The sequence below is a fragment of the Physeter macrocephalus genome, unplaced genomic scaffold, assembly GCF_002837175.3.
Source record: "Physeter macrocephalus isolate SW-GA unplaced genomic scaffold, ASM283717v5 random_703, whole genome shotgun sequence".
Taxonomy (NCBI): domain Eukaryota; kingdom Metazoa; phylum Chordata; class Mammalia; order Artiodactyla; family Physeteridae; genus Physeter; species Physeter macrocephalus.
In genome coordinates this window covers 12,981-28,523 of record NW_021145863.1, presented here as the reverse complement: position 1 = coordinate 28,523, position 15,543 = coordinate 12,981, and the positions used below count along the sequence as shown (strand labels likewise).

The 15,543-nt window shown below is 52.6% G+C and overlaps 1 protein-coding gene across 1 annotated transcript in view; it reads right to left on the bottom strand.

Annotated features, from left to right (window-relative positions):
• The window catches only part of LOC102984742 (general transcription factor 3C polypeptide 1), a gene marked incomplete at its 5' end in the record, with an annotated part of 43,565 nt that overhangs the window by 15,047 nt on the left and 12,975 nt on the right, over positions 1–15,543 (bottom strand). The window contains 11 exons of the mRNA XM_028485827.2: positions 1,576–1,688; positions 3,808–3,889; positions 5,988–6,130; positions 7,992–8,149; positions 9,912–10,100; positions 10,238–10,319; positions 10,765–10,900; positions 11,298–11,439; positions 14,191–14,368; positions 14,487–14,583; positions 15,065–15,162. Coding sequence (XP_028341628.1) covers positions 1,576–1,688; positions 3,808–3,889; positions 5,988–6,130; positions 7,992–8,149; positions 9,912–10,100; positions 10,238–10,319; positions 10,765–10,900; positions 11,298–11,439; positions 14,191–14,368; positions 14,487–14,583; positions 15,065–15,162 — 1,418 coding nt within the window. The remainder of the gene's footprint in view (positions 1–1,575; positions 1,689–3,807; positions 3,890–5,987; positions 6,131–7,991; positions 8,150–9,911; positions 10,101–10,237; positions 10,320–10,764; positions 10,901–11,297; positions 11,440–14,190; positions 14,369–14,486; positions 14,584–15,064; positions 15,163–15,543) is intronic.

Sequence of the window (15,543 nt, the reverse complement as noted above, 5' to 3'; positions counted from 1 at the left end):
CCCTAAAACTGAAACATGTACATGTAAATTAAAATGAGAAAACACCACATTCTGCCCATCGAATTGAGCGTGTTGCAAGAATGGGGGTTGAGGAAATGAGGAATGTTTGTTCACTGACCATTCTGAGGCAACAAGGAGATGTTAACTCACAGGGAGAGACTGTTAAGTGTTACCGGAGGAGGACAGACAGCTGTGGGCTCACCATGATGAAAAACAAGCATAAGGAAGAAGGAGGTGGGGAGAAATCACCCCAAGGGCATAGCTGAATTAGGTGATGGGATTACAGGTTAACCCCCGATCTACTTTTCTAAGCTCCAAGTAATATTGTTTTATTGTGTTCATACCAAGCAAATAAATATAGAAGTAAATCGTAGAACTCTACAAAAAAACACGGCCATCTGAGACATTTCTTTGGTTTCTACAAAACTAAAGTCAAAACTCATCTTTGCAATCGTAAATGCTTCCTAAAATTTAGGAACAAAACAAAGCACCTTTTCAGAAAAACGTGACCTGATTTTGGTCAAACAAGAAAATATTTGGAACCATCCTTCTTTTTTGCTTTGCCTGCCAGAATGCTCAAGATCAAATTCAGTGGTAAACTGTTACAGCTGGAACGTTTTTCTTTCCTCTAGATGGGTCACGAACTCATTTAAAACTCTTAAACTTCTTCTTTCATAACTAAAAGTTGCCCCACAAATTTATTGAAAATATGTGGGGACAGAAATTATATATAGGTAAACAGGCCACCTGAAACATCTTCAAGACTGAAGAGAAACCATGCCACTTGCGGGTTCTGGGGAAGAGTTTGTGGCAAAGGCAAAATCTGTAAACGACTACAAACCACTCCCTGGCCCTGGCACACAGTGGGCACGACATAAACTATTTGTTGGGTGAATGAAAGGACGAGATCCCCAACTGAAACGCAGACGGCTCACTGAAAAGGTACCACACAGTTCACAGTGGGACCTGATGGATGGACGTCATCTCTACAGGAAGAAATGTGGAAATACAGTGGCGAGAGGGACTATCCTGATGAGGATGGTGAAGAGAAGGGCTTCACATTTGGATTAGGCAGCCGACATAGGTCTGGTTCACAGCACTCAAGATTTTCAAGTTTCACAGGTCTGGGCTCAAACCCAAGTATGTTCTTTTCCAGATGCCCAGTGGCTGAGCTGGAAAGAGCAGGGGCTCTGGGGTCAGACCTACCTAAGTTCAAAGGCCTGGGGCTCACTAGCACTGTGACCTTGGGAAGTTAAGTACACCTCAGAGTTTCCTCGTGCTTACAATGAGCAATCATAGCAAAAGGACTCAAATACTTGAGGAAGCCAGGATTACGTCAGAGCAGGGCCTCCACGGAATGGAAGGGATGTTTGGTGCGGCGCGAGGGATGGCAGTGCCTCCCCATTTTCAAGTCGCCCATGAGAGGAGACGAGGGCGTCCAGAGTCAAGGGTAGTGCAGGGTTCGCTGCAAGGTCAAGTGGAACGGCTGGTGGGGGACACACCCGTGGCGGTCCTGGCCGGTGACTATTCCTCTTGCCCCAAGGTTCACACAGAACCTTCCCAAGGGAACCTTACCTGGCAAACAGCTCCTTCAGTGTGTCTGGGATTTCAAGGTTAGGATTCTTCAGGGCTGAACTGAACTTCTCTTTAAGCTTCTCCACAAATTCTTTAAACTCGCTGGCACAAACCTTTCAACATGAGAGAATGAGATGTTAAGCCCCTTTTCTCCCTAAATGGAGGTTTCATTAAGACACACTGAGGGAAAATCTTGTAGCAAACTCCCTCGGCAGCGACCTCCCAGAGACACTGACAGAAACACTATCTCCTGTGCCCTCCTGCCTCCCCAGCCCCCGCGGGAAGGTGACAGATGCTCACCACTTCACTTGGAGATGGAGAGCCTTACACCTGGTCCCTTACACCTGCGCCGCCAGCACTCTCCCCCAAGCCCCAGAGGGGAGCCCCGAACGTGTCCTGTGCAGTCTCCTCCAATCAGCAGGCCTATGTCCCCTCGTTGCCTCCCTCCCCCCAGGTCTGTTCCTGTGACTCACCTGTGCAAGTCGGCCTCCACCACCACGCTCAACCGTGAACCCCAAACCAGACCCCTCCTCCTCTGTACCCAACCTGCGACCATCCCAGTGCAGGTCTGGATCACAGCGTGCTCCCTCACTGCCTCGCCACCCCCAGGCTCACACCTCCAACTCATCCTCCATGGTGTGGCCGGCAAACCGACCCCGTCACCCTGTCACCCGGTGTCCAGCACTACAGGACAAGTTCACACTCCTCCCTGACGCCTCTCACTGCCGTCCTCCCATGGAGCACCTCGCCCCCCTCCCTTCTCTGCCTTTCCTCGGCTGGTCCCTCATCTCCACAGCCTGGGCTCAGTGCTGACACATTTGAAAAACCCTCTGTAGTAGATGCCATTGGTCGCCTACTTCCTTCATCCAGTTCTTTCTTAGCAGTGGAGCCAGCCCCAATTTGGTGTAGGGAGACAGCCTGCCCAGCTTCCCGAGGTGAGTCAGGATGGATCTTCTAGGAAAGGCTGTCCCCTCCCTGATACAAGGGCCCTCTCCCCACTTCTTCTTGCCCTGGGATTCTGTTGTGAGGACTGAGCTCCAGCAGTTACCTGGCAGCCACGAGGTGACCAGCATGAGGATGGAAAGCTGATCACCAGGGATGGGGACGGAGTGACAGGATAAACCTGGGACCCCGAGATCTCTGCTTTGCTGCACCTGCACAGGACGGCCTACTTCCGGGCTGCTTGGCACATGGGGAAAAAAAAGCCTTAAGCCCCTGTTAGGTTTTTTTTTCTGTCACCTGCATCAAAAGCATTCCTAATTCTCCCTCTGAGAGCTCAGCGGCCTGTGCTTTCCTCTCTCAGGGTGGCTGCACTGTTCTGTGGTGCGCATGTACTTCTCTGCCCATCCCACTGCCCTGTGGCTCCATTTCACCTGGCCTCGCCTGGCGCAAGGCCGGACATACACGCAGCAGAGTCTGGTGTTAGCTCAATGTGTGAGGAGTGAGCAGACTCTGAGCCACAGAGCAGAGAAGACTGGGTCTCAAAAGACAGCTTCCTTCCTTGTCAATCACCGTCCCGGCCCCACCCACAGAAAATTCAGAAAGAAAACTCATGGCCGGGCTTCCCTGGTGGCACAGTGGTTAAGAGTCTACCTGCTAAAGCAGGGGACAAGGGTTTGAGCCCTGCTCCGGAAAGATCCCACATGCCACAGAGCAACTAAGCCCGTGCGCCACAATGACTGAGCCTGCGCTCTAGAGCCAGCGAGCCACAACTACTGAAGTCTGCATGCCTAGAGCCCATGCTCCGCAACAAGAGAAGCCACCACAATGAGAAGCCCGCGCACCACAACGAAGAGTAGCCCCCACTCGCCACAACTAGAGAAAGCCCGCACACAGCAACAAAGACCCAACGTAGCCAAAAATTAAAATAAAATTAAAAAAAAAACACCAAAAAACAAAAAAAAACCCTCGTGGCCTATCCACGAGCTTTCCAGAAGTCTAGCTGTTTGTAATTTCTGAAGAGCAACCCTATTTTCTTAATGAAATAGACCCAAGACACAGCAGCGTTGCAAAGAGACATGGCAAATTCTAATCATCTTTAAAACTGATGCTGGACCCAGATCAAGTGAGGGCCACAGCCAAAGAACTGACAAGTCAATTTCCCAAATGAGCAGGGGAAAAGCCCATGTTTGCAAGGCTGGCAGAGGCACCGTGGGACCCAGAGGACCAGACTACAACCTAGAAATCCCTGCCTTCAGGACAGGCTGAGCCCGACCACCGCGCGGGGCCCACCTTTGGGTCTCCGTAGTCGCATTTTCGATTCATGAAATCTCCAACAAGCGCCTTATCCTGGTACACCTCAGCGAGGCAAACCCTGTGGGGAGAGCAGGCCACAGTGAAGTCTGGGCAGTGTAACGATGCCCACGTTCAGAACCACGGGAAGAGTTCTGTCCTAACAGTTCTGGCCTTGGGTAAACATGAAGTACGATCTGCTTATGTGCCTGCTGGGTGATTACAGCTTTTGAAAATGAAGGATTTGGGGTCGGCCTGTCAGTGCTCACGCTTCACATCTCAACTTCTCTGCGTTTCTGTCCTCCACGTGCAAACTGAGAACAGTAGCTTCCACCCGCCTGCCCTCACGGGGATTTGGCCAGGACCACAGGAGAGACCTCTGTCAAAGAGGATCTTAAATTTAAAAACAGGCCCTGGTGTTTGGTATTAAGAGCTCCGGCCTCCTCCAAGCACTCTGTCCACTGCACACATCTTCACACCTCCAGGCATCAAAAGAGCCTGACCTGCCCAAAGGGAAATGGAGGGAAAGACAACCAGCGTTTGCTGGGTTCCTAGGAGCTGCACACTTTGAAAGCTGGAGCTGCTCCTTCATAAAGAGCTTGCAAGGTAGAGACTGTCATTCCACTTGACAGCTCAGCGAGGTATAGGGTCCGCCCCTGCCCCCGAGGTCACACAGAAGCCAAGGGCCAGGGCAGGTGGGACAGGTGTGGTTACTATTGGTATCGTCCTGCTCACAGGTGGGGAAACAGCCTCTAAGGGGATAAATGCCCCGTCCCAGGTCCCACAGCTCTGAGTTGCAGTGGACGGAGACCTGGGCCTGCGCACCCTTTAGCCCCCTCATGTCCCCCTTCCCCGGCTGCTGCGGGACAAGAGGAAGAGCGTCAGGCAGGGGCCAGGAAACCCGACTTCCAGATCTCACTTCACTGCCAGCTCACTGTCACCCCCGCCAACTTGCATGCTCTCTCTGGGCCTGTTTCCACTCTGCAAAAAGGAGGACTTTGGACCAGGTGATCAGAGCCCTTTCAGACAGAACATTCTAAGAGTCTTCCACGCACTGGGGACGTGGCTTCACACAGGAAGGCCCCTTGGTGTGTCTAACCCAGTGGTTCTCGTCGGGGCGATCTGCCCCCCCGGGAGGGCATGTGAAGACATTTTTGATTGTCACAGTTGGTGGGGGGTGGGGGGCGGGCGGGTTGCCACTGGCACCTCGGGGGTGGAGGCAGGGAGGCTGCTAAGCACCCCAGTGCCCAGGACACCCCACAACAGAGAATGAGCCGCCCCACATGTCAGCAGCGCCGAGACTGAGAAGCCTGGGCAGAGGGCTGAGTCTCCTTGCAGTCCAGGGCTGGGCTGCTTTCCTTGCAATCTGGCTGACTGCAGGCAGCACAGGGCTCCGAGTCAACCCGGAGCCAAGCTCTCCCACTGCCCCGTGGCCCAAACACCAGCTGGTGGACGCAGCTCCGCTTCCCGGCCTCACCCTCGTGCTGGCTGCAACACTCGGGTACCCTCCCACACCACCCGCTGGGCTTCCCCACTCGAGCCCACGCCGGCGAAGGGAGGGAGCTGCAGGAGTCTGACGGGGCTGGCGACGGCTTTACACCCTAGCCCTGAGAGAAACAGACGGCGGGCAGCCTCCCTGGCAACTGATGATGGGGGAGGCTTTGCAGCTCCTGGCCAGCTGCCATCCCCTCAAGTCTTTAGGGCACGCCCGGCTCTGCTGAGGAAATGGCTGAGTGCATTTGGTCCAGTGATCCCGTTCCTGTCTAGCTTCCTTCTGGAGTGAGCTATGTGATGGGCCACTAACACGGAGGCCTCTGCTTTCACCACATGCTACTCAGGTGAGGTGAAGAGGTAACATTCAGCGCGGTCACCTAGCCTGTTTAGCCTGTTTCTTCACCTGTAACAAAGGAGAGCAGCACCCGCTTCACAAGTGTTCTAAAGTGTAAATAACACCTCGAATGTGAAAGTGCCCAGAATCACACCCAGCCCCCCCCAAATCAAGGACAATCTCACTAATAGTCTCCAACAGACTACTGATATGCTACCAGACGACTCAGATTTTATCTATCTGGATTTTACAGCCGACTCTTAAGCAAATGGGATGAAAGAAGTGTAAAGAATGAACTAGAAGCACTGGGATACCCTCGTCTTGGAGTCACGGAAGTTCAAAGGAGGCTTACTTATAGTTCAGATAGGCTTGTGGATTTTTGACTATGTAGCGAGCTCTTCGTCCGACCGAATGGGATGTTTTATCCAAAGACTCTTCCAAGGTTGAGTGTAAAATGTCCCGCACGACCTGCCAGGGGACAAACGGGCCCTTCACCTGGATCAAACACAAGCCAAGACACAAAATCAGTTTCCTCGGAGCCCACATTATGGGTCACTAATGTAAAGGAGGGGGAAATACGTTCTGTGGAGCCTCTTTCCTCAGCGGACACTCAACACTGTCACCTCACGCATTTACTCAGTCACATTTACTGGGCACTGACCATGTGCCTGGCCCTGAGTGGGTGCTGGGCAGAGAGGAATAAGACAAATCCTCCAGGTCCAGTGGGAAGAGTATATTTTGGTGACTAGTAGAGGTGCTCGGAGGGTGCTTGGGTAATACTGACTGGAAGGCAATGCGTCACGGGAAGTCAGGAGTATAGAAGATGCATTTCATTAGACGGTTTTAGAGGTTTAAGTACCCATCGAGTACGCTCAAGAACGCTCTGTGTACGGCGCCTGTGGTTACACTAGTGGAAACGGAACGTGCTGAGTCACAGACTCAGGAGACCCTCTCAGTGAACATATGCAGGAAGGCACAGCCCAGGTAAGGAAGGGGCTTGATGACAGGGTTATTTTCTTAGCGCCCCAGCAGGAGTGGGCCCAGGAATCTGGTGTAAGTTGAAGCGAGTGAGTGGAGGGTCCGTGCAAGGCCCTCCTGGCTCCCCTGGCTGCGTGGAGGGTGGGGGGGAGGGGAGAGGCCTCTCCCATCAGTGCTGAGACAAGGCCAGGTATTAGGGACAGCAACATGCCTTCGGGTTCCTCGTGGCAGAAGGGATTGGGTGGGAATTTAGGAAGGGGTGGAGGGATAAGAAAATCTGGGGCAATGATCAAGAAAAGGGATTTACTGAGCTTGCAGGCAGAGAGCATCAGACCTCTCAGTGGGTTTCTCTTGGCTGGTATGGCTGAGAACAGGAAACACAAACGGGGCTCCTATGAAGCCGCCTCACCTACTCTGCCTGGAGGTATTACTGCCTGGAAGGGGCCCTGGATGGGACACTGGCAGAGCCCACGCTCCGGGTGGCTTCTGGGAACCAGCCTGATGGGACAGGGACATTCACCTCGGCATGGCATGGGAGGCGGGGAGTGAACCCGGGGACAGCCACCATCCCACACTGACTTGGTCCGCACAGACAGAGTGATTACTGCACGGGAGGCACCACGCGAGGGGCTGCAGCTACAAAAACAAGAAAGAAGTCCCTGTACTCCTAGAAGCAGTCACTCCAGTGGGCTAAGAGGCACCAGACGCCAAAGGAGCAGCGTGAAAGGTATGCGTCCAAGGGGCAGAGCGAGAACGCAGTAACTACTTCCCTTTGGCAGGATCAGTGAAGCCTTTCCAGACATGATAAGCAGCTACTGAAAGATAAATAGGAGTTTTCCAGGAAGATGAGGGTGGGAGGTGGGGAGCAGGGAAGGGTCAGATTCCTGGTGAAGAGAGAGGGAGAGCACAGCTCTCAGCCGTGTGGCCTGCAGCCAGGCAAAGACGTAGACGCGTGAGCCGAAGCCAGGAAACAGATGTGCAAAAATAAGCATGGCGGGTGCGCGGATAACTAAGAAGAACCTGCTGTATAGCACAGGGAACTCTATCAGTACTCTGTAATGACCTAAATGGGAAAGAATCTAAAAAAGAGTGGATATATGTATATGTGTAACAGATTATATTTTGCTATACACCTGACACTAACACAACATTGTAAATCAACTATACCCCCCCCCAAAATTTTTAAAAAACAAAACAAAACGAGTGTGGTATCCATTGCTAGGATTCTGGGAAATGCTTCTCCCAGTGGCCCGGTGGAGTAGATGGGATGGATGAGAGGTCCCAGGCGTGAGCCTCCCTATGTGGGTCCCATGATGAGAGGGACTCGCAAATCAGCGGGCCAGAGGCTGGGAGGGGGCGGGGGCGCTGGGCCGCGTACCTTGGTGTTGAGGACGTTGCTGGCAATCCGGCAGAGCACAAGCAGCCCGTCCTCCTGCAGGGACCAGGTGACGCGCAGCCGGGTCATCCTCTGGAGGGCGCTCTGGTCGGCCTCGTCGTGGTAACGCAGCCTTTTGCTTTTTTCTTCTGGGAGCTCTTCTAAGAGGGGAAGAGGAGAGGGGGCCTCTAATAACCACTTTGGAGCTGTCACTGTGGAGAGGGGAAGGGTCCCTACCCAGCAGGTCAGACTGCACCAAGGTACTGGTTACCAGAATCTCATCGTGTGGGGAGTCATGTAAACTAATCACAAAAGACTCAGCCCAACCTGACAGATTTTTTTTTTACCCCTTTCATCGTTTCTCTTTGGTCACATTTCATGGCGACGGGCTGGGCAGCCTGATGCAGCCTCTTGTTAGTTATCTGCCCATCTCTGATCCTTCCCTTGGAGGCACTGAGCCCTCTGAAAGCACCTCACACAGAAGCCGAGGGAGCCTGCTTGGGGTGCGCTCTCTGGATAAGTGGATCCCCACCATTCCCTGCTCTGCGACCTCAGAGATGCTGTGCAAACTCTGGCGCAGCGTGGGGACAAGGCCCACTCTACAGGGCTGCCTTGAGGAGTGAACGAGACTGGGTATAAAACACCTCGCGCAGCACCTGGCACAAAGTAGCTACTACCGAATTAATAACAATCACTAACATCATGGAATGTTTACTAGGTGCCAAACACTGGCTTAAGCTTTTTACATATATTTACTTATAATTAAAAATAACACTTGGCAACACCCTATGAGAAGGATACAATTATTATCCCCATTTGGCAGCTGAGGAATCTGAAACACAGAGAGATACAGCACCTTGCCCAAAGTCAGAGCCTAGTAAGCGGCAGACAGGATTGGAACCTTGAGCTCCCAACCACCGGGTTTCCCAAAGTTTCTTCCCCTCGGGGAGTCGCTGGTGGCAGTTTCACAGGCAGACGCCATATGCTACCATATGCTACTGCCAATTCCAAAAGACTTTGTTTAGTGAGTGTCTTCCAAATGAGGGCAGGAGAAAAGTGGGCAAGAGCATTTAGATTCAAATCGACACCACCACCGTATTTTGCCTTGTAATGAATTCAGGTCTTTGCGAGCCAAATTGATCTTATGCATATCTGGACAGGCTAAACAGAGGAGGTTGTTTCAGCTGATGTGAGGCTATTTGTTGTGAGCACCAGCTGAATAAACCACTAAAAACAGGCTCCTGTTAAAATATTCTGTTCTCAGCTGAAATAGCTATAGCTATCAGATCACTGTTAAAACACACACACCACTGAGGTGACATAAAAGTGGCCTAAAACCTGGACACTGGTCTTCTCGCTGCCCTCCTTCACTGTAAGTATCGCCCAAATAAAGACTCCGAAAGGGCAATCTACAGGGCACCGCACACGACGGGCTCACGAGATCTGGAGAGACCCTGCAGGCTTAAGTGACGCGCATGTTGCCTCCGATTTAAAAACACAACATAACTTTAAACTTTGCCCTGATTAGCACAGATGCAGATATTAAAAAGCAAACCAAAAGAATAATAGGATTTGGCTGGTTGTGATGAGGACCTTGCTATGGATTTTTTGCCGGTTTTTTTTCCCAGTTGAAAAGAAATTAGAAATTTGAACTGAGGGAGTTACTAGGTGGAAAGGCTCTACACAACGCAGAGACAGAGAAAGCAGGGGGAAGCACAGAGTCAGTTCGAGGCCCTCTCGGTCAGCAGGCTGAGTGTGGAAAATAAAACGTGATCACGCAGGGTTAGTGCTCCAAATGGAAGGAGATGGAACCCGAGTCTGAAGACAGAGCTCAGGCTGGGCTGCGGGGAGGCTGCTGTCCATCCCCAGCCGGACCGTGCATGCAAAGGCAAGCCTGGCAAACACGAATGAGCATCACGAAACCTTTTTTCTTTCTCTTGATCTTCTCCCCAGGGTCCCTCTTCAGCCGCTTGCGCTTCTGGCTTTTCCCACCCCTCACTTTCTGGTTCCTGTCCAGCGTGGGCTCGCGGTCAACCTCAAAGTGCTCTTCCCTGTCAGCACAGAGCCCCGATCCTGCTCGTGCTTTTCCCCAGACAGTCAATCTGCTGCTGCCTGGAAATAAGCACAGGACACCGGCGCTGCACAATGAATGACCTCTGCAAAGGCCAGAAGCCAAAGCCAATGTGCAGCGAGCGTGTCGGCCCGAGACGGTCCCACGACTATTTCTGCTGAACTTCTGGCCCACGTACCTCCAGCGCCAAGAGGCAACGGGCGCTTGGACAGAAACGTCTGCAGCCTCACCGTGAGCCCGTTCTCCGACGCGGTGGTCTCCTAAAAGACGAGAATGGCACCGGATAAAGTGTGAGCTTTCACGGACCCCGGGGAGCCCAGGGCAGCCACAGCACTGGGGTGCACGTGTCTCTGACGAAGAGACTGTGCGGGGACCGCCACCCTCCTATCACACACGTACTCCCTCCCTCCCTGTGTGACCTTTGCCTTACAGACTTTCTGTTCTTTCTTTTAAAAAGGAATACTTGTCCACATCGCAGAATAAATTAGAATCCATTGCGGAAAAAAAAAAAAAAAGGCCAGGCAGATATTTAAGGGGCCTGACGTGCTTTTAGTATATATGGAAGTAATTATTTGTGTCTCTGGTCAATTTTGGTTTGGCCAGTTCCAAAACTGTGAGCCAGGAAAGGGACAGGCAGGTGAGTAGCAATGGCAGCCCCCCCCGGGGGGGGACCCGGGGATGGATGCCCCCATCCTGAAAGCCCACCTTTTTGGCCTTGTCGATGATGTAGCTGGTCCAGATCCAGTTTCGCTTTAGGTGTCCGTAGAAACTGGAATCAAGCCCAGCGGCTCCCAGCCCATCTCCGGGGATAAAGCCTTCATCCACGACCTCACGGCTGCCCCTGGGAGATGGAAATAAACAGAAAACAAGCCCTCCTTGGGAACTGAAAAGAGAGTCCATGGAGTGGGTAGGGGGCATTTATTATAACTGCTACCTTCCCAGAAAAACACCTGGCAGGTGGAAGTAAAGGGATTGTCAGAAACCCAGACTGCTATGTAAAATTCTCAATTTCTGCACTCTGGCTACTGGTTCTTTTTATTTTTTGACCAAAGGTGAGCTAACTACCGCATGGATGGGGCCACATGTGAGCCACAGCCACCAACTTGCAGCCTCGGCACCAGAGACTCAGGCTTCCGGGCCTGACAGGGAAGCCCGAAGGGGGGCGGGCCAGAGTCTGCAGGACCAGGACCCCCGCGGCTCTGCAAGTGGGGACAGCGCAGGGCGGGGCGGGGACGCACGCGGTGTACTCCATCATGGCACACTTGCGCTCCAGGGTGTGCTTGTCCATGGCGCTCTCCTGCTCCTTCTGCAGAATGCCCTCCTCATCGCTGCCCTGATCTGGGCCGCTGTTCTTCCGGATGCGCGGGCAGCGTACCACGCCTAGGAAACCAGACACAAGCCCCGCTGAGAACACCTTCCTGCCACGGTCTGCTGGCCACGGCCTGCCGGCCACGGCCTGCCGAGGGGTGGCGAGAGAAGACTGGATTCCCTTTCTGTGAAAGGGATAAACCTTTCAGGCTCCCCACCAGGGCAGAGGGTCTGAAACTGGTGGATCTCCTTGCACAAAATGCACAAAATGCAGAAGGCAGAGAGTTAAAGCTGGTCGTGAACCTGTGAAAAGGGCCTGCACGCAGCCTGTACTCTATTACAGAGGCAAGGCGGGCAGGCAACCAGAGAAACCCCACGCCTTCTTCCTTCCAGGGGGATGCCCCGGGGAGTCGTGTGTCACACAGAGGAAGCGACGAGTGGAAACGGCTGCACACGGTGGTGGCTGCCAGGGTCGGGCTGGTGGGGATCTAGACAGTGCGAGGCAGCGTCACAGTCTCCCTGGGCGCACTGGGCTCCAGGAGCAGCCAGACGTTTCCTGAGTGCCCCAGAGGTGCATTAATTTAGTTGGGAAATTACATTCAGTGATTCCACAATAAAGCATCTCTTGCAAGGAAATATAAATTACGACTAAAACCGTTGCTTGCGTCAGGCCAGGGAAGGCTATGATAATTTGCAGACTACCGAAGAGCCTCTCATAACATGGTCAGTGGGAGACTTTGGCCTGGGTAGTGGCAAGGGGCGGTGGGGAGAGCCCATGCCCTGCACATCCCAGCTGGAGCTTTACGTGAGACGTCTGGTTCAAACTTCACCTCAGCCCCACAAGGTAGTGGTGGTGTTCCCAGATTAGAAATGAAGAAACTGAGGCTCAGGAGGTTACAAAGAGCTTACCCAAGGTCATGCATTTGAACGGACCTTGAACCTAAGAGGACTTCAGGCGATGCTTCGCCTTGCACCACCAAGCTGCCTGTGGGAGACGCAGATTCAGGCCCTCCCCAGGGCTGCTGAATCCAAATCCCTGGACCGCGCCCAGTAATCCGCATTTCAATGGGTTCCCCAGGTGCTGCCTGTGTGCACTCACGCTCTGGGAGCCCCACTTTAAAGGATGCTCACGTCTTATTATTGATGGGGCAGAACCCCCTCGAATGTCTGTTGAATGAAGGGATAATCAATGCCTGATTAACAGACTCAATAAGCCTCCCACATTTCGGCTCACGAACATGGGAAGGGATGGAAATTCACTAGTTGTCAAGCCTGAAAAACTCTGGTACAAATAACATACTGGTTCGCAAATTTTTATCTAGGTATAAAATGCAGGGGTATTAGGGCACTTTAAAATCTGCCCTGGTAAAAGCCTAGCTCACTGCTGATGCCAGAGGATTCTACAAAACACTGTTTCTAAAATTTGTCTGGACCCATTAAAGTATCTATACAAGTGCTCATTAGCCTATTGGCATTAAACAGTTCTACCCAATAAACATGTGGCTCCTGCTTTGCAAAAATCAAAGTGTAACCTTGATCTTCCAGCTCTGTGACAGAAAGAAGAGAGGTAGTCCTCTCCCAGGTGCAAATGGAATGCGGCATCCTTTTCCTCCTGGGAAAGGTGGCAAGAACGGAACTGATGAAAACTGGCTTAGAGGAAAGAGCACAAGACTGGAGGTTCTAATGCCTTCTACAAACCCTCCATTCATTCCACAAACATTTACGGGATGTCACCTATGTACCAGGCACTTTGAGACACGCTGGGGATACAAGTCAAATTTCCTGTACTCAAGGAATTCCCAGAATGACATCAGATGACAGTAAAGATGCTGGAAAGGCTTTCTCGGAGAGAGAATGCTTGAAGTAGGAGTTGCCGTCTGCAAGGTGAACATAGGTTGGGATGTTCCAGAGACAGAAGAGAACACAAGCCAAGGCTTAACTCAAAGCCCAAGCCATCTGACCCACTGGACAGTCTGGTCAGTTCCTCCTCCTGAAGACCTCCCAACCTGTCCTCTGTCCTTCACTATCACCAGCAGACCTCTCCTGGACCTTAATCACAGCCCCTAGCTGGTCTCCCTGCTTCTACTCTGGTGCCTCAGTCTGTTCTCCACACAGCAGCCAGGGCAACTCTGAAAGACCTGAGATCTCGGCTTACAACCTCCAATGGCTTCTCGCTGCTCTTAGAACAAACCTAAACTCTTCCTGTGTCCTGCAAGGCCCCAGAGTCTGCTTCCTGCCTGCTTCTCCATCTCATCAGCTGGCGCTCCCCTCCCACGCACACCGGCCTCTTCTGTTTCTCCATCAACACTCAGGGCCGTTGCACCTGCCTGGGATGCTCCTCCTCAGCTCTGGTCATGGCTGGCTCGGCCTCATCCTTTAGAACTCATCTCAAAGTCTCCTCCTCAGAAAGGCTGCTCCTGACCAGCCCAGTAAAACACCCTCGATTCATCACCCAGTGTGTTTCCTCCCCAGCTCTTATCACACTCTGGATCTCTGTGTGCTGTGTGCCAAGACAGCATAAGTCCTGTTGCTGTGTGATCGGGCGTAGGAAAAGACACACACAAGGTGTTCAATAAATACCTACAGAAGGAGCAAATGAATAAAGACAAAAGCGAAGCTGCGTGGGCTCAGTGGGGTGGAGGACTAGTGGCCCTCCCAGGTAAGGTCCACCACTGTCCCTTCTAAGGGAGCTTCCAGGACACTGCAGGCCTGCGGGGGACAGTCAGAAAACCAGCAGGAGGCTTCTAGTCTCTTCTAGCTCTAACTCCCGGCTATCCCACAGAAAGGAGGGAAAACAGCGAGTCCAGTACAGACGGATGGTACCTAGTGGGGTGTTGAGGCAGACGCACTGCAGATCGAACCAATAGTTCTCCACGTCCTGCATTGAGTTCAGGACGTAGAGACGCCTCTCGAAAGGCCGGCTGCTATGGGCCAGGTTGTAATGGGGGTCACAGGTGGTGGTGTCCACGATGACCACATTCTTCTTCAAGAAGATAAAGACCTACGAGGGAGACACCAGATGGGGTAAGGGGAGAGCCTCAGCCTCAGCATCGGGTGAGGTGTCTGGAAACTGCGCTTAGCAGTCAGGACCACCTTCATCTGGGCCTGGAGGCCGTTACCTGATCTTTATCCTGAAACTTCTCTGTGGGTCCGAACTGGAGCAGCCCCATGTAGCACAGCTTCTGAAGGTTCTCCACCACCGAGAAAATGTAACGTCTGGAAAACAGAGGGGGGTGGCAGCTTCTCAGCTGCCGTCAGGGGGTCTGCACGGGGGTGAGGGATGTGACTTGCTTCTTCTCTCTTCGACCTGTGGGACCTAGAGGACGGGCCTCGAGCCTGAACTGTGCTGAAACCCAGAACCCCCATCCCAACACCAACCAGGGCAACAGGGCATTGATCCTACTTGGGGGTCTTGAGTTCGAAAGTAAAAGTAACAAAAGGAAAGACCCACCTCATTACCTGCAGTCTTTATCAGCAGATCTTACTTTAAAAAAGTACTAAAATGTCCCAGCCCACAGTGCATTTGCCTCTGTGCTTTATGTAGAAGGCACAGGTGGCTGAATTAATGACCTTGGGTCGCTACAACCTGGAAGGCAGAAACCTTTCCTCTTCTGGTCAACGATTACTCAGAAGCCTAATAACTCCCAGGGGCCTACCAGGACCCTCGGCCGCCCTGAGTTGGCTGCAGGGACCTCACCTCTTGTACAGAAGCTGTTGCCGGATGGGCCTGGGGAGAAAGCGGATCAGCGTGTGCTTCTTCAGAGGGTCGTTCAGAAACTCCTCGAGGTTGTCCACCTGAGAGGTGATTTTCAGGTTCAGCTCACCCTCAAGAACAGGGTGAATTGCAAGAATTGTGAAAAAAAAACACCACTACTTTCCAGGCTGTGGTCTCGCTGAATCTGGCCATCTGTCCCATGGGGACAGAGCCCCCTCTTGCCTGTCCCTCCAAACCTCCCACATTTCTCAGTCCTGATGCCCCTCCCCTCCAACCCATCTGCCACACTGCTGGGTACAGTAAACAGGTGGCCTCACTCACTGCTGGTGGGCATGCAAAGTGCTAAAACATTTCTGGGGGACAAAAGGGGAATATATTTATTCATATTAAAAAAATTAGGGCTTCCCTGGTGGTGCAGTGGTTGAGAGTCCGCCTGCCGATGCAGGGGACAGGGGTTCGTG